General features: G+C 45.5%; 1 protein-coding gene across 1 annotated transcript in view; it reads right to left on the reverse strand.

Moving 5' to 3' along the window:
• Positions 1 to 26236, reverse strand: part of cubn (cubilin (intrinsic factor-cobalamin receptor)) — a 450080-nt gene that overhangs the window by 139046 nt on the left and 284798 nt on the right. The window contains exons 44-47 of the mRNA XM_038796451.1: positions 23327 to 23533; positions 16411 to 16560; positions 15701 to 15822; positions 11156 to 11381 (exon numbers count right to left, since the gene is read on the reverse strand). Coding sequence (XP_038652379.1) covers positions 11156 to 11381; positions 15701 to 15822; positions 16411 to 16560; positions 23327 to 23533 — 705 coding nt within the window. The remainder of the gene's footprint in view (positions 1 to 11155; positions 11382 to 15700; positions 15823 to 16410; positions 16561 to 23326; positions 23534 to 26236) is intronic.

Raw genomic sequence — 26236 nt, forward strand, 5'->3', positions numbered from 1 at the left:
CATGGGCTCCCTCATGGAGCTCCCCTCCCCCACTGCCCCAAGGCTCTCAAACGCTGCCTGGGGTTCTTTTCTTACTACGCCCAGTGGGTCCCACAATACACGGACAAGGCCCGCCCACTAATCCAGTCCACACATTTTCCCCTCACGGCCGAGGCACAACAGGCCTTCGCCCGTATTCGCTCTGACATAGCCAAGGCCGGGATGCACGCAGTAGATGAGACACTGCCTTTCCAAGTAGAGAGCGACGCTTCAGATGTCGCCCTTGCCACCACACTGAATCAGGCAGGCAGACCCGTGGCATTCTTTTCCCGCACCCTCCACGCCTCCAAAATTCGACACCCCTCTGTTGAAAAGGAGGCCCAGGCAATCGTTGAAGTGGTGCGGCACTGGAGGCATTACCTGGCCGGCAGGAGATTCACTCTCCTCACTGACCAACGGTCGATAGCCTTCATGTTCAACAACACGCAGCGGGGCAAGATCAAAAATGACAAAATCTTGTGGTGGAGAATCGAGCTCTCCACCTTTAACTACGAGATCTTGTATCGCCCCGGCAAGCTCAACGAGCCCCCAGACGCCCTCTCCCGAGGTACATGTGCAAGCGCACAAGTGAACCAGCCTTGCACGAGAGCCTTGCACGAGAGCCTTTGCCATCCGGGGGTCACTCGTTTGTACCACCTAATCAAAGCCCGCAATCTGACCTACTCCGTCGAGGAAGTACGGACAGTCACCAGAGACTGCCAGGTCTGTGCCGATTGCAAGCCGCACTTCTATCGGCCAGACCGCGCACGCCTGGTGAAAGCGTCCAGCCCCTTTGAACACCTCAGCGTAGATTTCAAAGGGCCCCTCCCCTCCACCGACTGCAACACCTCCATCCTTAGTGTGGTCGATGAATTTTATAGGTTCCCCTTCGCCATCCCATGCCCGGATATGCGTCTGCCACCGTCATCAAGGCCCTGGATTCCATTTTCGCTCTGTTCGGTTTCCCCGCCTACATCCACAGTGACAGGGGATCCTCATTCATGAGTGCTGAGCTGCGTCAGTTCCTGCTTAGCAGAGGTATCGCCTCCAGCAGGACGACCAGCTACAACCCCCGGGGAAACGGCAGGTAGAGAGGGAGAACGGGACGGTATGGAGGGCCGTCCAGCTGGCCCTACGGTCCAGGAACCTCCCAGCCACTCCTGGCAGCAAGTCCTCCCTGACGCGCTCCATTCCATTAGTTCACGACTGTGCACCGCGACTAACAGTACACCCCATGAACGTGTTTTTGCCTTCCCCAGGAAGTCTACATCCGCGGTGTCGCTCCCGACTTGGCTCACGACTCCGGGCCCAGTCCTTCTCCGTAAGCATGTCAGGCACCACAAGGCGGAACCCCTGGTGGACAATGTTCGCCTGCTCCACGCCAACCCCCAGTATGCCTACGTGGAGTTCCCCGATGGCCACCAGGACACAGTCTCACTCCGGGACCTGGGTCCCTCAGGTGCCGATCCCACGCCCTTCTTCCCCCTCGCGCCACCCTCCTTTTCCCCGGCGTCCCCGTATTTGTCCCCACCGGGTCCATCCCTCATCCCTCTGCCCATACTGGAGGAAACGGAAGATTCCGGCTCGCTCTCTGAGTCATCCCGCCACTGGCCAGCACCAACACCGCCAGCACCTGCACCGTCGCCGCCAACACCGCCTGTGCCGACGTCGCCACCACAGCTACGCCGATCACAACGGAACATTCGACCGCCGATTCGGCTCAACCTGTGACCTGCTAACCGGATAGACTCTTGGTTTTCTGTTGTTTGGACCCTTTGTACATAGATCACCTTTTGTATTATAGTTCCACGTCACCCCTGCCGGACTCATTTTTTTACAGGGGTGAATATGGTGATACAACCACTGCAGATATGTGTGCTTGCAGTAGGGGGATGTATGGCCGTACCTGTAATACAGGTTTCTCCGGTAAGCCCCTGCTGGCTAGCTCCGCCCACAGGGAGTTTGTATATAAATATGCGTTAGCTTCACTGAGATACTATTCTACAGCTGCCGTCGGAGGAATAGCATCTCACAGCAATAAAGCCTCTCTTGTACTTCACTCGAGTCTTTGTGTACAATTGTTAGCGCCACAGAGAGCAAATCGGTTTTGGAATCCACTCTGATCCTCTGCGAGAGCAATTGCTAAAAATCAAACACATAACCTTAAAAATCGCTATTGATTTGCACTGCAAATTAGCATTTAAAAAAATCGCTACTCACAATACAAAAATGCTGAGAGTGAAACACAAAACTCCCCGAGGTGGAGAGTGTTCAGGCCATCTCCCGGATGCAGCGTCTCTACATCTCCGACGGCAGCAATTTCGCGCGCTCATTCCCGGGGAGCCGGCGCATGCGCAATACGACCGGGAATACGAATCGGCCGATAACCACACCGCTCATGTGCAAACGGCTGAGAACCACATCATGCATGTGCGACGATGCACTAAACATCATGACGCTGCCGTCATAACATGTGGAAACTGTGAAACTGCCCACTTTAGAAAAAAATGCTCTGCAAAAGGCAAACAATGTCTCCAATGTGGGAAACTCAACCACTATGCAGCCATGTGCAGATCTGCACCACAATTCAGGAGTCAGCAACCACAGTTCAAACAGAATTGCATCAGAAGTGTGCAACACCAAACGCATGACTCTGATCAAGGTACTGCTACAGATCCAGACGATGACTACCTGGATAAAACATACCGAGTAGGCATCATCACGAAGTGTGAATACGCCACACCGGACACATTGCAAGTCCAATTAATCCTTGCTGTTGATTCCGAGTACGAATGGAACGCAGTGATGGACGTCAACCGATGCCCCATCCAGTTCAAAGTGGACACAGGTGCCTCCGCCAACCTGATCTCGAAGTTGCTCTTCGCCAAAATCAAGAAGCTCCCAAAATCCTTCCTGCTGCTTGCCAACTCCAGGACTACAATGGCAATGCAATTACGGCACTGGGATCATGCCATCTGACAGTGTCCAACTGACACATAGAGACAAGCCTGAGATTTGAGATTGTCCAACCAGACAGGCCGTCCCTGCTAAGTGCGCAAGCCTGCAAGCAACCGAACCTCATCCAAAGGGTCTACACCATGACGCCGTCTCATCAGGATCTTTAGGCCAGCATCGACGACATACTGACCCAATACCCAGATGTCTTCTACGGAATGGGCACACTCCCATACGAGTACAAGATTCTACTGTGGCCTGATGCAAAACCAGTGGTCCACCCACCAAGGAGAGTCCCTGCTCCACTGAGGGACCGACTGGAAGCAGAACCCGCAAGCCTACGAAAGAAAGGCATCATCTCTAAGATCACTGAACCAACCGACTGGGTCAGCACAATGGTGTGTGTAAAAAAGCCTTTGGGGGATCTACAAATGTGCATCGACCCCAAGTACCTAAACAAAAACATTATGCAGGAACATTACCCAATCCCAAAAAGGGAAGAAATCATGAGCGAAATGGCACATGCGTGCTTCTTCACAAAACTGGACGCAACCCAAGGATTCTGGCAAATTCAACTCAAGGAATCCAGCAGAAAGCTCTGCACCTTCAACACATCTTTTGGCAGATTCTGCTACAACCGAATGAATGCCATTTGGCATCATCTCAGCATCAAAAATATTCCACCGCATCATGGAACAAATGATGAAAGGAATAGACGGGATTCATTGACAATGTCATAATCTGGTCTTCAACTCCGGAGGAACATGTGTCGCGACTAAAGAGAGTATTCCGACGCATACATGAGCATGGCCTCAAGCTAAACAAATCCAAGTGCTGCTTTGGGACGTCCACGCTGAAGTTCCTGGGTCATCAGATATCGAAACACGGTGTCCGCCCGGACACTGACAAAATAAAAGCCATTGAGGCAATGAAAGTCCCCGAGGACAAGGAAGCAGTGCTCCTCGGCAAATTCATCCCAATTCAATTCACCCCAAATTTGGCCACACACACATCGGCCCTAAGAAAACTGATCAAGAAATCAACCACCTTCGAGTGGAAGACGGAACACCAGACAGAGTGATTGGAGCTGAAAGCCAAACACCACTGCACCCGTCCTCGCATTCTTTGACCCAGATCGAGAAACCAAAATCTCGACCGATGCGAGTCAGGATGGCATTGGAGCAGTACTGCCACAGAAAAATGACACAGCATCATGGGTCCCAGTAGCATACGCGTCACGGGCTATGGCACCGACGGAAACCAGGTACGCGCAGATTGAAAAGGAGTATTTAGGTCTTCTCACCGGCATCCTCAAATTCCATGACTACATCTACGCCCTCCCAATATTTACCATTGAAACAGATCATAGACTTCTGGTCCACATCATCTAAAAGAACCTGAATGACATGACGCCCCGATTGCAGAGGATTCTGCTCAAACTCCGGAGGTACGATTTCAATCTGGTGTACACGCCTGGCAAAGAGCTCATCGTTGCAGATGCATTGTCCTGCTCTGTCACCTCACCGAGTGAGCCACTGGAGATCATCCAGCACATTGAATCGTAGGTACAAATGTGCGCTAGCACCCTCCCTGCAAAAGACGAAAAACTCGTTCTCATCAGAGAAGTGACGACCAAAGACCCTCTGTTGCAGCGAGTCATCCACAACCTCAACAATAGTGGCCGAAAGGGCAATGCCCTCAATTCTACAACGTCAAAGACAGCCTAACGTTGATCAACGGAATCATAGAACATAGAACATAGAACGATACAGCGCAGTACAGGCCCTTCGGCCCTCGATGTTGCACCGACATGGAAAAAAAACTAAAGGCCATCTAACCTACACTATGCCCTTATCATCCATATGCTTATCCAATAAACTTTTAAATGCCCTCAATGTTGGCGAGTTCACTACTGTTGCAGGTAGGGCATTCCACGGCCTCACCACTCTTTGGGTAAAAAACCCACCTCTGACCTCTGTCCTATATCTATTACCCCTCAATTTAAGGCTATGTCCCCTCGTGCTAGCCACCTCCATCCGCGGGAGAAGGCTCTCGCTGTCCACCCTATCTAACCCTCTGATCATTTTGTATGCCTCTATTAAGTCACCTCTTAACCTTCTTCTCTCTAACGAAAACAACCTCAAGTCCATCAGCCTTTCCTCATAAGATTTTTCCTCCATACCAGGCAACATCCTGGTAAATCTCCTCTGCACCCTTTCCAAGGCTTCCACGTCCTTCCTATAATGAGGCGACCAGAACTGTACGCAATACTCCAAATGCGGCCGTACTAGAGTTTTGTACAACTGCAACATGACCTCATGGCTCCGGAACTCAATCCCTCTACCAATAAAGGCCAACACACCATAGGCCTTCTTCACAACCCTATCAACCTGGGTGGCAACTTTCAGGGATCTATGTACATGGACACCGAGATCCCTCTGCTCATCCACACTACCAAGAATTTTACCATTAGCCAAATATTCCGCATTCCTGTTATTCTTTCCAAAGTGAATCACCTCACACTTCTCCACATTAAACTCCATTTGCCACCTCTCAGCCCAGCTCTGCAGCTTATCTATGTCACTCTGTAACCTGCAACATACTTCCGCACTGTCTACAACTCCACCGACTTTAGTGTCATCTGCAAATTTACTCACCCATCCTTCTGCGCCCTCCTCTAGGTCATTTATAAAAATGACAAACAGCAACGGCCCCAGAACAGATCCTTGTGGTACACCACTCGTAACTGAACTCCATTCTGAACATTTCCCATCAACTACCACTCTCTGTCTTCTTTCAACTAGCCAATTTCTGATCCACATCTCTAAATCACCCTCAATCCCCAGCCTCCGTATTTTCTGCAATAGCCGACCGTGGGGAACCTTATCAAACGCTTTACTGAAATCCATATACACCACATCAACTGTTCTACCCTCGTCTACCTGTTCAGTCACCTTCTCAAAGAACTCGATAAGGTTTGTGAGGCATGACCTACCTTTCACAAAACCATGCTGACTGTCCCTAATCATGTTATTCCTATCTAGATGATTATAAATCGTATCTTTTATAATCCTCTCCAAGACCTTACCCACCACAGACGTTAGGCTCACCGGCCTATAGTTACCGGGGTTATCTCTACTCCCCTTCTTGAACAAAGGGACCACATTTGCTATCCTCCAGTCCTCTGGCACTATTCCTGTACCCAATGATGACCTAAAAATCAAAGCCAAAGGCTCAGCAATCTCTTCCCTGGCTTCCCAGAGAATCCTAGGATAAATCCCATCCGGCCCCGGGGACTTATCTATTTTCACCTTGTCCAGAATTGCCAACACTTCTTCCCTACGCACCTCAATGCCATCTATTCTAATAGCCTGGGTCTCAGCATTCTCCTCCACAATATTATCTTTTTCTTGAGTGAATACTGACGAAAAGTATTCATTTAGTATCTCGCTTATCTCCTCAGCCTCCACACACAACTTCCCACCACTGTCCTTGACTGGCCCTACTCTTACCCTAGTCATTCTTTTATTCCTGACATACCTATAGAAAGCTTTTGGGTTTTCCTTGATCCTACCTGCCAAAGACTTCTCATGTCCCCTCCTTGCTCGTCTCAGCTCTCTCTTTAGATGGACAGAATAGTGATCCCGCTGCGTCTCCAGCACATGGTACTGCGGCAGATTCATGAGGGACATCTGGGCGTAGAAAAACGTAGATGCAGGACCCGACAAGCTGTCTACTGGTCCGGCATCAACTATCATGGACATGGTCCTGGACTGTGAGACCGGTCAGAGGTTCCAACCAGCACAGTGCAAGGAGATGCTCCAACAACACGACCTGAAAACCTCTCCATGGTCCAAGGTCGGCATTGACGTATTCCACGCGAATGGTCGCGACTACATCCTACTCATTGATTACTTCTCAAACTATCCCGAGGTGCTGAAGCTGTCCGATCTCACCGCAAAGACCGTCATCACAGCGTGCAAAGAGACATTCTCGCGGCATGGCATCCAGAATACTGTCATGAACGACAATGGCCCGTGTTTCCACAGTCAGGAATAGACCACGCTTGCTAAATGCTACAACTTCAAACACGTTATCTCCAGTGCGCACTACTCGCAGTCCAACGGCAAAGTCGAAAAGGGGGTGCACATTGTCAAGCAACTTATCCACAAAGCCTCGGACTCCGCCTCTGACATACACCTTGCACCACTAGCGTACCGGGCGACTCCCTTATCAACTGGCATGTCACCAGCTCAACTGCTGATGAATAGGGACCTGAGGACAACACTTCCAGCCCTACACCTGCCCAACCCAGGTCACCTACCGGTACTACAAAAGATGCAACAGCTTTGTAACAGTCAGAAACAGAACTATGACGTACATGCTACCGATCTGAACGCGCTATCCCCAGCAGACACTGTCAGGATCAAAACACCTGATGGTGGGTGGTCTGCCCTGGCTGTCATCATTCGGCAGGCCGCGCCCAGATCCTATGTGATAAAACCAGCTGACGGCAGCATCGAAGGGCAGTTCGAAAAATCATACGCCCACAACCAATTCCCCCTCCACTTCCATCTGTTGAAGCGCCACCTCAAGACACCACAAACCATGATTCCTCCAGGCGTGACTCCCACACACCTATCAAGACACTGGAATCCCCTCCGCCATCTCTCCGGAGGTCATCAAGGATAAGACAGAGACCCCAGAGACTGGACTTATGAACATTTGCCTTTTTATGTCCACTGTATATACAAGTCATGCATATCAGATTGTTTTCTTTAATACTGTCAACCAAAGCTACCATTACCACATTAGACAGGCATATGAAAAAAAAGGGGGGAGATGTAATGATATGCAGACACGTAACCAATGGGTCATCAGGACACCCAGAGGTGGCATCACCACAAGAGGGCACCACACGACCACTGTAAAAAGGACAAGGCACACAGGCCCTGTCTCTTCCACCGGCAGAAACCTAGAGTAAGACATGTGTGGTTAACAGCATCATCACACCATAGCAGAGCAAGCTCATATAGTTAGTAGAGTATACTGTGTTACTAGAGTCAGATTAGTAGGGTGTAGAACTCACTTTGGAGCTTTGTTAAACCTAGGTGAAAACCCAATGCCCATAGTATGGGACAACACCAAATTTGAAAAGGCAAACAATACACTGCAATAATGGCAATGGTTGGTCTCTTTTGTGAATGTTGGGGTGGAATTGAAGTTCAAATTCCAGTCTCAGTTCCTGCAATTGAAACTAATCGTTCAACACAAAATCAAAAAGACTTCAATTTGGAGAGGACAATATTATGCAGAAAATTATCAAAGACAAGCTCAGGAGAATCTAAACCATGTATGAATTACTTGTTAGAGATCAAGATAATTAGGACTCAATTTTTGCAAATGGCTCATCACGAACAAAGATATCACTGCCACAGATGCTGCAAGTTCTGCTGTTGTATATATTTTGGGACATTTTATTTTTCGTTTGAGTTTTATTTCCCTGAATGGAAGAATGCCAGAATGGAAAATAACAGGAAGTTGCACTTGGTTTATTAGTGCCAGTTGCCTTGATTTAATAAACAGCAATCCCTGCAGGGAAAGCTTTGAGTTTGTCATAAAACATTTATTGATTTACACAGATTTTTAAAAACGTGAAGTCAAAGTATTGCACCAAGTGAAATCAAACTTTGTGCACTTCTTAATAATGTGATTGAAGAAATACATCAGGCATGATCTACCCGACTGGGAACAGAGACCGTAACACACGCAATTAGCCGGGTGTTTCGAATGGCCATTCAGTAGATTGGGGGCCTCAGCCGGGAATGTGCCACACTTCATCCCGTTTCCTGCACTGAGAAGGTCCACTCGCCAGAACCCCTCAGTGCAGGATGAGATCGGGACACTCCCTGACACAATGCTTGAAAACCCCACCCCCCACAAAACCCCAATTCCTCTAGAACATAGAACAGTACAGCACAGAACAGGCCCTTCGGCCCTCGATGTTGTGCCGAGCAATGATCACCCTACTCAAACCCACATATCCACCCTGTACCCGTAACCCAACAACCCCCCCCCCCTTTTTAGGACACTACGGGCAATTTAGCATGGCCAATCCACCTAACCCGCACATCTCTGGACTGTGGGAGGAAACCGGAGCACCCGGAGGAAACCCACGCACACACGAGGAGGACGTGCAGACTCCGCACAGACAGTCAATGACCCAGCCGGGAATCGAACCTGGGACCCTGGAGCTGTGAAGCATTTATGCTAACCACCATGCTACCGTGAGGACCTCGGCTCCTTCGCACCCCCCCCCCCCCGGCACCGGACAGGCTCCCTGCCTGTGGAGACCAGCACTGAATGGCGATCGCCCCCGAAGCCTCCAAAATGAGGGGATTCAATCCCACGCCTTGGTTAGATCGTGCGAGTGCATATTAGAGTGAAAATAGCTGTCTCACTCTAATTGCTGATTTGCTGAAAGGTGGGCGGGATTCACATTGCGACGTCTCCTGAGGCGTGGCAAGTCAGCTGGATTCCAGAAGAGGGATCATCTGGCATCTGCCAGCCATGCCGTGCTGCCTTCTGGGCACAAAAGGCCTGTAGTTCATATCCATCATGTGCTACATGATGGAGAAATGGGACATGTTTGAAGGTAACAGCTAAACATGAGCAAATTCCTTTGGCTCTTAAGTTTAAGGCAAATAGGTTACATTGACTGGCTTAATTAATACCAACTGTATATTTCAAATACAAAAGTTAACCGAAGAGATAGACCACTTGCAATATGATTTTCCAACAGTATGATAGAAGATTTTTTTCTTTCAGAGGGAACTCTGGAACTCTCTTCCTCAAATGGCAGGGGAAGCAGAGTCCTTGAATATTTTTAAGGCTGAGCTAGATAGGTTCTTGATTAAGAAGGGGGTGGAAGGATTTTAGAGGAGTCAGGAATGTGGGGCTGAGGTTACAATCAGATCAGCCGTGATCTTCTTGAATGGCGAAGCAGGCTTGAGAGGCAGAGTGGCCTACCCCGACTACTAATTCATATACATGTTCGTATATGGGACATTTCCAAGATTAAATCTGCTAGCCATCATGAGTTGTCCTAAAAGTGCCTTGAGACATCAAAATATGTTTGAATGCAAGTATTCAGCAGCAGAGAATAGTGTACTGCTGAACACTGGAAAACACAGTTTGATAAATACTCAATGACCAACTGTTGTAAATGTGAGGTTTCGGATGAAAGATTACAGAACCATAATGTAATTTTGCTGAGAATGAAGCTAGGCTGGGAGCTGGTCCAAATGTGCACAATGTGTTGTTATAGTGCCGGCAATTTGCTTGTCACAGTGTTAGTTGAGAAAGGACTGTTTCTTGTTCACTGGGACTCTCTACTTTCATTCAGTTGGGCTGTTAGAAATGTCTCTTAATGTCTATTTTATCAGCAACAAATAAGAAAATAGAGTAGAATGCTATCTCATTCAGCTAGTAAAAAGTCTCACAACACCAGGTTGAAGTCAAGCACGTTTACTTGGAATCACTAGCCTTTGGAGCATGCCCACCCCAGTCCAAAGCCAGCACCTCCACATCATTAAACTAGAAATGTGAAGTTGCAGTCAAATTAAAATAAGAGAAAGTTGTTCGAGCGTGACACAGTAGCACAGTGATTAGCACTGTTCCTTCACAGCGCCAGGGACCCAGTTTGATTCCCGGCTTGTGTCACGGTCTGTGCGGAGTCTGCACATTCTCCCCGTGTCTGCGCGAGTTTCTTTCGGGTGCTCCAGTTTCCTCCCACAGCCCAAAGGTGTGCGGGTTAGGTGGATTGGCCATGTAAATTGCCCCGTAGTGTCCAAACATTAGGTGGGATTGCTGGGTTACGGGGATAGGATGGAGGTGTGGGCTCAGGAAGGATGCTCTTTCAGGGGCCTGTGTAGACTCGATGGGCCGAATGGCCTCCTTCTGCACTGTAAATTCTATGATTCTATGACTTTAGTAGACTGTTAATAACAAATGTACCACATACAGAAGATTGTATCAATGACCGACCATTATCCTACTCAAACACTGTAAACTATTATTAAATGAAATACCCAAAACTGCATGTGACTAACAAGAATTAAGAAAACATTTTACAGTAAATTTCAGAACTGATAACTACTTTTCTCATTTTATTTTCTCTTACCTGCCGAATCAGATATCCATGTCGCATAGAAACCACGATGTTGCACGCTGTGGCTTGAGCTAAATATAATGAACAGTTTGTTTGAACCGGATTTAATCATCTCAGGTGAGGTGGTTCCACAGTATTGGCCTATGATTGGGGAGCTGAAGGACCCACCATTCATGATTGTGACAGAATCCCAACCACAAGTCGAATGAGGCTCTAAATCAAAGTAAACGAACTTCAGCTGTGAAGATAAAAATACAAGAAATGCAAATATTAAACAGTATAAGTGGATCTTCAATGACATTGCTTCTGTGGGAAGAGGTAGTTGTGAAGATTTTTCTGAATCATGTGTTAGTATAGGCTTGTGTCCAGGAATGGATTTCTGATGAAGCACACCTTGCCAAGGCTCCCAAATACCAGGCCCAAAATAACATGGCCCAAAATGATGAGCTAGTCCTCTCACAGTCAATCAGGGACAGAACGACTTTAAAATCCTTCCCAGAATTTCCACGTTAATCACTCTGCTGAGCCAATCACAGAGGAGGGGGCAACTCTTTCCTGACACAATCAATAGTCGGAACGACATTACCCATGCGGCTTGTGGTGCTGTGCGCTTGCGCAGTGATGAGCGACAGCGTGGAATCAGGGTTTGACCCAGCCCATGATGCCTGAAGGAAACTGTAGTCCTGACATGTGCAGCAGTGGTTGGCAACCAAGGTTTGGGTGTTTGAATTTGAGAAAGTACCAGCCCAAGCAGCTGTTACATGGGCGAGGCTGGGATTGGAGGAGAGCATCTGTAAGTCCCAGGTATGGACAGTGGGAACCAGGATTGACCGCCTCTACCTCATCCCCCCTCCCTTGTGCTCCATCTACCTCCCTCACCCCTCACTCACCACATTCTCCCTCAATCAGCCCTCGTCACCCCGTGTGTGTGAGTGTGTGACCCATTTGTATCCAGGCTCCTTCAGGAGTGACCCGGTCCTGACAGCAACCTCCACCTCAGAGGGTACCACCTATGTGAGGCAGTTGGCTACTGGAACTGTTCAAGGGCATCTGCACTACCAGCATACTGAGAACAAGAAGCTCATTCTGCAGGTAAATCCCTCAGCCCTAGCATTGAGGCGAGGCCAAGTTAGTCCACTTTAAACCTAAACTCCCTCAGAGGAAAACAATGTAATCTGCTTTTTGATTAATGCCCTTTCTTCCTTTGTGTTATCGCAAGCAGATGAAAATCAAGGCAATGGCGTCTATTATAGAACTCAGCATCAATGCTGTGCTATCTTTATTTCCCATACATGCTTGCTTTTATATTTCAACATTCTATGTCCTAACAACCCATGTTAGGACATTGTATCATATTTCATTTTGTTGACAAAATTATTGCTGCAGACAACCTGGTAACTGTTGTAAGAATGGGTTCAGTTTTCAGATAAAAAGGAAAGTTAAAAAAATTGAGATTGGGGTGTGCTGGTTGATGTAAGTAAGTTACAGAGAAGAAAAATAAAGTTATTTACATAAATAGAGCAAGGGGGTGGTCAGGGGTGGGGAATATGTGGGAGGGGTGCTGAGTAGGAAGGGTGGACGAGTTCCCTGAGAGGACGGGAGTGTGGGGGTGTCCCATGCGGGGCTTTGTTCTGTGAGTTTAAAGTAATTATGCTGAAGTTGAAGTGCTTTCATTTTTTTCTAATTCTTTCAAGGTAGCTATTCACATAACACTGCCAAAACTGGGTCACGGAACCGGGTTCGAGTCACTGTCTGTGTGGAGTCTGCACGTTCTTCCCGTGTCTGCTTGGGATTCCTCCGGGTGCTCTGGTTTCCTCCCACAAAGTCATGAAGGACGTGCTTGTTCGGTGAGTTGAACATTCTGAATTCTCCCTCTTTGTACCTGAACAGGCGCCAGAGTGTGGCGACGAGGGGCTTTTCACAGTAACTTCTTTGCAGTGTTAATGTAAGCCTACTTGTGATACTAATAAAGATTATTGGAAACAGCTGAAGTTAGTGATTAAAATTGCTTCTGTCGGATGGTTCCCAGCCCACTGCAATTGTCCAGGGGACGTTTGCACTTCTGGTCAATTGCCGGACAAACCCTTACAAAGAACAAAGAACAATACAGCACAGAACAGTCCCTTCAGCCTTCCAAGCCTGCGGCGACCATGATACCTGCCTAAACTATACCGTATGCACTTACGGAGTCCATATCCTTCCATTCCCACCCTATTCATATATTTTGTTGGTTTGGTTTGGGGTTGGTTTCGCACAGTGGGCTAAACAGCTGGCTTGTAATGCAGAACAAGACAGCAGCACGGGTTCAATTCCTGTACCGGCCTCCCCTAACAGGCGTCGGAATGTGGCGACTAAGGGCTTTTCACAGTAACTTCATTGAAATGAAAAATGAAATGAAAATGAAAATGAATTGAAAATCGCTTATTGTCACGAGTAGGCTTCAATGAAGTTACTGTGAAAAGCCACTAGTCGCCACATTCCGGCGCCTGTCCGGGGAGGCTAGTACGGGAATCGAACCGTGCTGCTGGCCTGCTTGGTCTGCTTTAAAAGCCAGCGATTTAGCCCAGTGAGCTAAACCAGCCCCTACTTGTGACAATAAGCGATTATTATGTTATTATTATTATATTTCTCTACATGCCCCTTAAATGCCGCTATCATACCTGCTCCCACCACCTCCCCCAGGCAGCGTCTTCCATATATTTACCACCCTCTGTGTGAAAAACGTGCCTCACACATCTGTTCTAAACTTTTCCCCACGCACTTTAAACCTGTGTACCCTAGCACTTGACTCTCCTACCTTAGGAAAGAGCATCTGACTATCCACTCTGTCCATGCCACTCATAATCTTGTAGACCTCTATCAGGTCGCCACTCAATCTCTGTCGTTCCAGTGAGAACAGACCAAGTTTATCTAACCTCTCCTCATAGCTAATGCCCTACATACCAGGCAACATCCTAGTAAATCGCTTCTGTACCCTCTCCAAAGCATCCACATCCTTCTGGTAGTGTGGCGACCAGAATTGTACACAATATTCCAAATCATGCCTAACTGAGGTCCTGTACAGCTGCAACATGACTTGCCAATTTTTATATTCAATGCCCTGACCGCTGAAGGCCAGCATGCTGTATGCCTTCTTGACCACCTTATTCACATATGTTACCACTTTCAGTGATCGGTGGATATGCACGCCCAGATCTCTCTGCCTGTCAATACTCGCAAGAGTTCTACCATTTATTACGTAATTCCTGCATGCTTTGGACCTTCCAAAGTGCATTACCTGACACTTGTCCAGACTAAACTCCATCTGCCGTTTCTCCGCCCAAGTCTCTAACCAGTTTATATCCTGCTGTATCCTTTGACAATCCTCGTCACTATCCGCAACCCCATCAATTTTTGGGTTGTTTACTAATTTACTAATCAGACCAGCTACGTTTTCTTCCAAATCATTTATATACACCACGAACAACAAGGGCCCCAGAACTGATCCCTGTGGAATGCCGCTAGTCACAGCCTTCCATTCAGAAAAACACCCTTCTACTGCCACCCACTACCTTCTGTGCCCAGGCCAGTTCTGTTTCCAACGTGCCAGCTCGCCTCTGATCCCATGCAACTTCACCTTTTGCACCAGTCTACCATGAGGTACCTTGTTAAAGGCTTTACTGAATTCCATGTATATAACAGCTACTACCTAGCATCTTTGACACTTCCTCAAAAAACTTGATCAAATTAATGAGGCACGACCTCCCCTTCACAAAACCATGCTATTCATCACTAATAAGCCCATTTGTTTCCAAATGTGAGTAAATCCTATCTTTAAGAATCTTTTCCAATAATTTCCCCAGCATTGATGCAAGGCTCACCGGCCTATAATTTCTTGGATTATCCTTGCTGACCTTCTTAAACAATGGAACAACATTGGCTACTCTCCAGTCCTCTGGAACTTCACCTGTAGCCAATGCGGATACAAAGATTACTGTCAAGGCCCCAGCAATTTCCTCCCTTGCCTGCCTCAGTATTCTGGGGTAGGTCCCATCAGGCCCTGGGGACGTATCTACTTTAATGCTTTTTAAGATGTCCAACACCTACTCTTTATTAATATCAACATGACTCAGAATATCTACACACTCTGCCCAATACTCCTCATCCACCAAGTCCTTCTCTTTGGTCAATACTGAGGCAAAATATTCAATTAGTATCTCTCCCATTTCCTCTGGTTCTATACCTAAATAACTTTGAATGGACCAACCCTTTCTCTGGCTACCCTCTTACTCTTTACATATGCATAAAACACTTTAGGATTTTCCTTAATCCTGTTTGCCAATGACATTTCATAACCCTTTTTCCCTTTCCTAACCCCTACCTTAAGTTACCTGGGAACCTCTAAGAGGGATTCCCCAGTGCAACTTTGGTATGCCCCCAATCCAACACTGGGGAGCCAGAAAGTTACTGGTCAATATTTTTCACTGAAGCATGCCGTACAAGCTACAAATATTTTCCTGATCAACTATATTAAGAATACTTGCTTACTTTTCCATGCACGTTCAAAAATAGACTCACAGTTATTGTGTGTCCTTCTGGAGCCTCCAGCCTCCATGCACAGCGGGTCAAAGGATTATATTGTGATGGATAGTTGGGGCTTGAAATGAATCCATTTTCTCCAATCTGAATGCCACCACATTCTAAAAGAGACAACCTCAAGTAAAAAGTACACATATCAAAAGGCCACCACCTTGATGAAAATATTCTGGGTTATTCGGACATGCAATGCTATCTTGATTTATGAAACATGACTACTGAAATTGAGTCAATTATGATATTTAAGAGGGAAATTAGATAAGTAAATTACTAGTTAAAACATTTACATTCAAAAGAAAATGGAAGGAACTAGAAAACTAAGTCTGGTGAGAGAGTAAGCTAGCACTCAATGTGTCCAAGAGGCCAAATGGCCTCCTTCTGTACTGAAATTTCAATGATTCTGAATTGAATTTTCTATGATTCTGTACTGAACTTTCTATCATTTTTGTCTTGAAATTACCATGATTCCATAAATCTTTGTAACTAATTTCAAAATACATCATCATTGTGAAAAATGTAAATCAATTATTTTAAATGGCTTATACCTCAACAAATAGTGGAGGAAAAAACTTGATACAAATGTCATAACATTTCAACAATAAAAATCTGTGCAATATTCTGGCTTTTAATTATGCTTTTTAAGGTGCGGAAATACCACCAATGGGCAAGTAGCATGAAGAAAAAATACTGACCTGTAAAACTATATTTGGCAAAGAAACCAATATCTTCCACTGATGGACCAGATACGAAGTGGACCCATAGTTGGGAGGAAGGTATCACCAGTGGAATCGTAGGAGCAGATTGTCCACATAGCCTGGCAATTAGATCACCATTAGAATCGCCTGAGGGACAAGGGAAAGAAAAATTAAGGGAGCTTTGCACAATTCTATAGAGTAGTGGATAGAAGATATTGAAATCTGTGCAACTGTTTTACTAATATTATTGTTTTGTAATTTACACATGGGAACAGTTTTCTAATGTATACTAACATTCAACAAAATTACCTAATTGTGCAGTGATTTTTAGAATAACAGCTCCTCATGTACATGCAGCACTTTATTTTTTATAAGGCTCCCATTAGCAAAAACAAATTACACAAATATACAAGCAAAATTGTAGATGATGCTGGCATACCAGTCTGGCCAGCATTTGTGAAATTGTACAACAGTATAGAAGCATATGAATGCTTTAAAATATTCTTATGATATTCCTCATTCCACTGTCGCATTCAGGCTATAAAAACTTGTTTATTTAAAATGATTTAATACAGTAATTGAGAGAATGTCACACGAATATGCGTAACAATGTAACTTCAACTTATTTGCATTGGTAGAAACGTAGCACACACAGTGATTAGTGCTTTTTCATGAAAGTTAAAGTTATATTTTTCTCAAAGCTCAAAATTTAAGGGAGTTAAATTGGAAACGATGCCAAACGGGCATGGAGATCACAACAAATGATTAACCCACATCTGTTGAGCGTGATGTATGCATCATGTCACAATTGTGTTGCCAGCTACATTAAGTGTTTGCTGCTTGGAGACAGTGCTTCATATGCTGTTCATTAGCTGTATGCATCAGCAAGTGTCTGAAGCCAGCCTCAATCATTTAAAGGGGAGGCACACTGTGGCTGTTAGAGATGGTGAGAGCATTTTCAAAAAATGTTTTGTGAAAGTTCCAGCAATGGCCAACAATGGTTAAAGTTTTCAAACACTCTACTGGAGGTTGTGGTGAAAGTGGTGGAAGAGAGAAGAGATGTTCTGCATCTTTAGGAGGTCTTCCAGAGACAAATGCAAGAGGCATCGGGGATAGATAATGGTGGAACTCAATGCCAGGAATGTAGCTGCAAGAACCTGAAGGCTGTGCAGGAAGGAGTTTGATGATTTCACATCAGTTACCAAGATCAGAGAGTTTATCTTCAAATGCCTTATCCTGCCAACTATGTCACTAGCCCCATCTACTGCTGATCTCAGCACATCCCCATCTGCCAACAATCTCTATCGTTCAGTACTTAACCCTACCTTTAGATGACCCTCGGACAGTTTGTCTCACACCCACATCTCATAGCTCTCTGGCACCAACATCTCATAGCTCACTGGCAGTTATTCAACCATGACAGCTATAGCCTCCAAGCACATTGAATGACATTCGCTGACACACTTCCCTCTTTCTTTCTCAGGAAAGCTGTACGCAACAGGAGACAGCTGGAGCTGCAGCGGATCAAGTAAATCTACATGTTTAACCCATGAAGGAGCTGGTGTTGGTCAACCTGGGAAGGGGCATTGTTGAGGCCTTGTGGCCCATCAGTGGGGCTGAAGCAATTGATGATGAGGTTATCTTCATATCTATTCCTCATCCTATCAGCCAACTTCTCCCTCATCCCTCAATCTCATCCGACTAAGAAGCTGCAGTGGGTGCAAACCCGTGCATCTTACTTTATGCACCCCCTTAGCCACAACCCAAAATATATTTTTTTCTCATTTCAGATACACTGCAATGTTCCCAAGCAGTGATGGAAGAACAGGAGTACAGGTGGAATTTAGTATTGGAGATGTGGATCTCATCCACTGGTTTAAAAACTGGTAAGAATCCACAATACTTCTCTCCGGGGGGGCTCAACACAATCTAATCAGGTCCATACCTGGTGGGAAATTCCAGAGTTTACGACCCAGAAAGCTGAAGGCGTGGTCATTAATGGTGGGGAGATTAACATCGGAGATGCTCAAGAGGATCGAATTAGATGAGCGCAAATACATTGCGGGACTGTAGGGCATGAAGAAATTACAGAAATAAGGAGGGACGATACCATGAAAAGACATTTTAAAAAATGAGTATTTTAAAATTGAGACATTGCATGGTCAGAATCAAAATGAATCAACAGGTGCAAGAGTGAGAGGAGACCTGGATTTGGTATGAGTTAAGGCACGGGCAGCAAAGGTTTGGATAACTACAGATAATAGAATGTTGGGGACCACAGACACGTGTTGGGATAGCCAAGTCCAGATGTGTGAAAGGCATGAATGAGGGATTCAGCAGCAGATGAGCTCAGGCATGGATGAAGTCGGGCAGTGTTAGAGTTGGAAACGGGCAGTCTTACTGATTATGTGAATATATGGTCGGAAGTTCAACTTGGGTTCAACCAAGATTGCAAGCAGAGTGGTTTAGTTGCCAGGGAAAGTCTTTGGGGGGGATTCTCCAGATCCGCTAGCAAGTGCAGGTTTTGCAATAGCCTGTGGACTTGGGTATTGGGCAAAAAATTGTGTTTTGCATCAGGCGCCAAACCTGTTGCGATTCTTCCAACCCTTTGGCCGGACCCAACATATGATGAGCAGAAAGAAATTGGTATATATATTGTATTATTTTTATCTGGTGCAGTAATGTTTTTTCAAAAAACCTGGGTTAGGATGTGTATATATCTGCTGCAGTATTTTTTAAATAAAGTCCTGGTTTGAAAGAAAAACAGACACTCTGGCTGCAAAAAGGTTCAATTAAGTAAAAGTGAGATCATCTTTATTTCAAACTATGTTTATATTTACAAGGAGAGCCTAATGGTTTTTTGTTATGATTTCTGGGGAGTACATAATTAGTGACATGGGGCGGGATTCGCTGTTCCCGACGCCAATTTTGCAATCGGCGATCGGACGGAGAATCCCTTCCAATGCCCAAATCAGGGGCAGCGCTCGTTTGACACCATCTTTCTGTACTCTGCCCCCTCCGAAATGGCACCATCATGCTGCATGCCGTAGGCCAATGGAACGGCATGGGCGTGTTACCTGAAGGCCCTCCTCCGATGCTGATGGGCTGAGTTCCCGACCGCACAGTTGACGTGTGGTCACAGCAGTCGAGAACTCAGCGTGGCGGCTATGGACTGGGTCCAGTGCTGCAACAGTTGGCCAGGATCGTTCTGCTGGCCGGGGAGGGGGGGCGGGCTTCCACGTGGGCTTGGGAGACTGGTGGGGGGTGGACAGGGGGTAGCCAGCGGGGCACTATTTGGCTGTTCGGTTCTGCGCATGGCTGGCGCCATGTTTTACGGCATGCCTGCTGGAGATTGTCGCCATGCGCATGCGTGGCCACCGACCCGGCCATTCTCCAAGCGTTTATATCGTGGGAGTTTTACTCTGCCCAACTGTTAGCCAATCACTGGTCACAGAATCAATGAAGGTTTACTGCCGATTTTGACGTCGTAAAACCACAGTTCCACGCCGGCGTCGGTATTGAGCCTCAAAACGGTGAATCCAGCCCATTGTGTTTAAACTTAAATAATTATGTCATGGGATTTGAATGGGATGAAGAAGATGCAATTGATGTGAGAGCCAGGTCTGTACAGGTTGGTAGCAGGGTTAAAGCTTCTCTGGACGGTGAGAGGTAAACCACACCTTCTGAAAAAGGCTGTCAGTATGAGCAGTAGCGTGGCACAGATAAGAATCTACAGGCTGTTTGTTGACAGGCTTTCTCTCTTTCCAAACAGTCTTTTAAAGGAATTATTTATCCTGAAGCTGGCAAGTAATTCTGTGTTTGCTAATTTTATTTAAAAGTGGAGTTGTCCTGTGATGGCTTTTGCTTGATTGGAGATAAAGAAGGTAGCCGCTATGAGGTAAAGTGTTTCATTTTATTGTTAAGCATTGTGTAATACTGTGATAATAACAAAGTTTATTTTAATAAAATATATCCCTATTTGTGCGGGGATCACTCTTGGAGTGAAGTATCCTTTCCTCACAGTTCTACAAATAAAAAAAATAGAGATTGGGGTTCCTGTTGCAATTGTTGGGGTCTGAGCCAGGATTGTACTACCGCCCAGACCTGGTGGAAAAATGCAAAGTCCTTGTCTGCATTCATTTGAATGAAATGATTGGGTTAGAAGACTGATTCTAACCCAGTACTTGTGATGCTCCTGCCCCCCCCCCCCCCCCCCCCCCCCCCCCCCCCCCCCCCCCAGCCAGGACTCACACTGGTGTAAATGGTGCAAGTCCTGAAAAACGGGAAGCTGCCATCTTATAATCTGACAAAGGACAGGAGGGTGAGTATCCTACCTATACCTGCCTCCAAGGTACCGAGGAGGGCCCTTCATGGGAGGTGAGAATCGGGGAGGGGAACTAGGATGGAAGGGCTCAGTTCGGGGGTCTTTCCTGGGATGGGAGTGGTTCAGCTGGTCTTCCAATCTATAGCCTTAAAAACTCTTTAAACCATCAGTATGCCAAGTTCTAAGATCTGTGAGATGCAAGTAAAACTTTTGAAGTGGTTTTACACTGTCAATTTCATTTTCCTTTTCTTTTTCAAGCCTGTGTGCATGGCTAGAATCCTATAAGCTTTGAACTGCATGGTCCACATTCAATTTCATGAACCATTGCCTTTTAAGAGCCTCTTGATTGACAGGTCCAGGCAGTTTCAAAGGAATAATTAGCATTGTTCATTTACATAGCTCTACAGGATTCCATTAAGCAGCTGTTTTTCTAGCCGCAGTTTTTTTAAAAAGAGGCTGTCTCTTTGTTCTGAATAGCTTCCTAGAAAGATCAGGTGCTTAGATGGTGAGGGGAGTTACTGAGCGAGACCTGTCAGAGAGATTAGGCCCTACCCCTCCCACCCTATCAGGTCCAGCAAAAGTCCTGATCCTCTTTAGAACATTTACTATGTTGCCACACCTCAGCTTCGCTCCTATCACCATCAGGAATCACATTGGTTTTCCTGCTGGTGGAAGCGTGAAAACCGATGTGATTCCTGATGGGGATGGGCAGAATCATGCCCATCGAATCTGTAGCTGGGGAATGGAGTTTCAAATGGTAACTGAAAGTGATGGCTTCAGTCTTTGTAATATTTAATTGGAGGATATTTTTGCTTTTGATGTTGGATAAGTAATTTGATCTTTTAGCCACAGTGAAGGAGTTGAGAGAGACGGTGGTGAGGTAGAGCTGCGTGTGATCAGTGTACATGTGGAAGCCAACATTGTGCTTTGGGATGATGTTGTCGAAGTGCAGCATGAAAATGGGAAATAAGAGAGGATCAAGAATTGATCTTTGAATTACCCCAGAGATAATGGTGCAGGAGGAGGAAGGTAATCCAATGCAAGAGATACTCTGGCTATGGTTAGATAGATGAGTATAGAACCAAGTGAGAGCCATCAGTCCCACCCAGCTGGATACCAGTGGAGACACATTGGAGGAGGATAGTGTGAGCCAGCACATCAAAGATTGCAAACAGGTCACGAAGGGTGAGGAACGAAAGTTTACCTTTGTCACTGTCACATCGGATGTCGTTCTTGACTCTGATAAGTACCATTCAGTATTTCAGTCACATTTGATGCCATTTGTGACTGTGATAAGAGCCATTACAGTTCTGTGGCAGAGGCGGAAACCTCATTGGAGGGGTACAAAATGGAGTTAGGGAAATCCCATGTTCAAAGGTCTTGGAGAGAAGGGGCGGTGCGGTGGGGGTGGGGGTTATGGTTTGCATAGACGGTGGGGTCAAGGACCAATTAAGAGCCTCTTCACATTGCTACTGGCATTTTACCAATAGTGGGTCAGCCCTCGCCATGTTGGAAAACTGTCTGATCGCCATCCTGAGGGCTCAGTGTGGGGGTGGGGTGGGGGGAGAGAAGGAGGAAGGTGGGTGGATGGTGGCAGCTCCTAGTAACCAGGCAGGTGTCCCTCTTACAGCCGTTGTGATTCTTCCAGCAACTACTGCCTCATGCTCTCAGCAGTCACCAACCTCTTCCACACTCACTGCAGGCTATCTGATTGGTTTGTGCAACCCCTGACCACACTCAGCTTGCAATGAGGGTGGCACCAATTACTGTGCCTTTCAGCTGGGTACAGTCCTAGAAGGGGCCACTGCTTGCAGTGAATTAGCTGAGACTGAAGAGTTCTTGGCATTTGGACTGGCTGGCAGCTCTTGGAGACAGATTCTAAAATGGGCCTAAATTCCTGGTGGGTCGCCCCCAAAAACAACTGAGGCAGGGTTACGCCCAACATTTCTGCCCACTGCCACCATGACAATATCCAACATCTGTGTAAAGACAAGGATCTCATAAAGTTTTTTAGCAGTCTTCTCACGCTTGTCCAGCCAGCTTCAGTGATTTATATACTTACACCATCAATTTCTTCTGTTCCTATATCCCCTTTAAAATTATGTCACTTATATTCCAAAATGTATCATTTCATACTTCTTAGTATTAAATTTCACCAATCATGTATATGCCCATGCGTCTATCTAAGTCCTTCTAGGGTCTGTTCATATCTACCCCATTATTTACTACATTTCCAAGTTTTGGATCATTTGTAAATTTTCTAAATTGTGCCTTGTATACCAAGGTCCAGGTCATGAAAGGAGCAGCGATACTAACTGACCTCTGGGGTACACCACTGTATAATTTTCTCTAATCTGATAAACAACATCTGTTTCTAGTCATTGCTTGCTGTTCCCCAACCAATTTCACATCCACGTTGCACTGTAACTTTAAATTCAATTTTACTAACAGGTGTATTGTTTAGTACTTTATCAAAAGCCTTTTAAAAGTTCATTTACACAGCATCCACTGCATTGTGTTGAAAAAATATGATAATTTTTTTTATTTATTGTCAGTTTATGCATCAACATACAGACGCTATTCACTCACCAAATCGGAACTCAATGTAATCATTCTGGCAAACTGGATGGTATTCCAGGTTAAAGCTGGTGAACTGGATGTAAATAGATGAATTTGTGGTGTGGGAGTTCTGAATAACCCATTCACAGTTAAGATTGTTTGTGTAGTCCAACACACCATTAAAACCAGGAGAAGTGAAGTTCCCACCATTTGGGTCCATCAAGTTGCTGCCACACACTGAAATCATAAAACAAAACGTGACAAGCTGATTGAATAAAAGACATCTTGCAAAAAGAAGCTGCATGTGTTACAAGGAATGACAGCTGCATAGTTAGAGGGATAGAAAAGAAAGATTGAGGGATGGTTAGGTGGATAGAAAGGATAGACTGATGGGAAATGGATGATTTTGCTTTTGTTTGATTGGATCTGGATAGTGGTGTGGTCCAGTATATGCTCTTCCTGCAACAGAAATGGCCTCCCTCATGACCTCTGTTGGCTGGCAGCTCTTGGTATGTGAGACTTTTACCCCTGGGGTCTTGATTCCAGGTGGAACGTGGCCTCGTCACTGTTTGATTGGTTTATGGCCTAACGCCTCAACAAGGTTGCGCCCAGTGTGTTTTTTCACACGTATGATAACATCCAGCTCTGGATCACCACCACCTTTCTCAATTTCTCCACCGTTGCTAGATTGCTAATCTGACATCCAGTACTTGATGAGCAGAAATTTCCTCTAGTTAAATATTAGAAATCCTGAAGATATTATTTTCAGTCCTTGCGCCAAATTATTTTCCCTAGCTACCGACTCCACCCACTTCCTGGCAACGGTCTGAGATTTGACCACTCTGTTTGCAATCCCACTGTCTTTTTTGATCCCCAGATGTGCTTCCAAGCCGATATTCTTGGCATTACAAAAAAGGTTTATTTCTACTTCTAGAACATTGCTCGAAGTTTCCTCTGTCAACTCACCTTGGTATGAAACACTAATTGAGACTATGGTTATCTTGCAGCTCGAATCTTCCAATGCCCCCCTGACTGGTCTCCCACATTTTATCCTCAATAAAATTGAAGTTATTGAAAAGTCTGCTGTTTATGACTTCACACCAAGTTGCATTCCCCTATCACTGCCATGCTCACTGGCCTTCTTTGGCTGCCAGAAAGATGATTCTTGATTTAAAAGTTCTAAGCTCTGTATTGAAATGTCTCCTTGGCCTTGCCCCTATCAACCCTGTAATCTCCTCCGGTGCCTCTACCACCATGAGGCATCTGTGATCCTCTGATTCTGACCTTTTCAGCATTCCTGATTTTAAACACTCCAATTGTTGGCAGCACCTTTAATTCCCCAGGTCCCAAGGGCTAGAATTCCTTTGCTACAACTCTCCACCTCCCTTTTCTTCTACAAGACACTTCTTAAAACCTACCCCTTTGGCCAGGCTTTCGGCCAAGCAACCTGGTATCTCATTATCTGGCTCTGTACAGTATGTGTCACATTGAAGCACCTTGAGAATTATATAAAAATGTAAATAGAATTTGTTGTTGATTTCACACAGGGTGTTGGAAATTCTTTAGCACAATAGGGTATTCAGGAAGAGAATATGACAACATTCAAAATGATATTGGAAAAGAAACAATTTGAAAAGACAAAAAGAAGTAGGGTAAAATTAATAGCTCCAGTTAAGGAGGAAGTACAGACATAGGAGGAACTCCGTTTTGCGTTAATCCCTATTATTCAATAAGGACACAAGGAAATTGGCAACCTGTAGTTTCAAGTGAAAGCAAATTTCAGATTTAACATTGGGATTTTCTTTAATGCTCTAATAGCCCAAGTTAATGATTACCCTAGTCTGTGTCAACTTGAATCTTGTCTAAATAATTGGATATTTGGTTAGAGTCTTGAGATAATCTGTATTTAATGTTTTCTCTGCACAGATTAATTGACTCCAATTTAATAGCTCTGGGGATGTCTCAGATAAAAAGCTATCCTTAGCACAATGATTGGTACAGAACTTTCTGATTCAGAACTCATCAGACAGATCTTGTTCATTGAAGTTTGAGTCAAACCAAATACAGAATATTTTGGTTTGTTTTAGGAAATAGCTCTTGTCGAACTACTAGTCATTGCCCATTTCAACAAGTGTCGCTGATCAGAAAAGTGATTTCAAATGTGGCAGAGGGGAGTTTGGTGGTGGGCAGGAAAAAGAAACGACAGTAACGGATTGTCACATTGTTAAAGAACTGTTACTGTTACAAAAATCAAAGGGATTTTGCAGAAGTAAGGGCTCAGAGGTATCAAACTGTGTGCAATGGGTAACAGAAGCACGGTACAGGAAGGGAATGAAGGCCTTGCAAGAGAAAGAAAGATAAAGTGTGAACACAAAAGTGTTACTGTCCAAGAGAAAAAAACTACACTTTAACAGAGCACCACAGCTCAGATGACAGTCCCAATTTATACTTCTGCCCTCCCCATTGCTACTACCCTGGAACTTACTAACGTAATACAATAATGACTTCTGACAAGTCCTGTCTCATACCTTTAATCACGTATAAATCCTGTGCTTGTCAACTTTCACTGTCTCTCTGTTCCCTAATACTTTGTTTTCAAACTCTGAACTATTACTTACCAATCATTGCAAGGCATCACCTCACCCCACCTCTGAAAATTCTGCTGCCACTAAGTCCCAAATCATACCCTCCACTCTTCTAACTCTACCGATGAGAAGGACAATAGTACCAATGTTGTGAAAACACTATCATCTGTAAGTTCCTCTGATATGGGCTGATATAATTGTTCTTTCATTTCTGTGGTGTCAAAAACCTGGACTTCCCTCCCGAACAGCGTCAGTACCAGGGCTGCAGTCATTCAAGTTGAAGGCCCATCACTGCCTTCTCGGGACATCTAATAACCGGTAACATTTGTGAGCTTGCCTGTATCATCCACATCCC

The sequence above is a fragment of the Scyliorhinus canicula genome, chromosome 5 (assembly GCF_902713615.1).
Source record: "Scyliorhinus canicula chromosome 5, sScyCan1.1, whole genome shotgun sequence".
Taxonomy (NCBI): domain Eukaryota; kingdom Metazoa; phylum Chordata; class Chondrichthyes; order Carcharhiniformes; family Scyliorhinidae; genus Scyliorhinus; species Scyliorhinus canicula.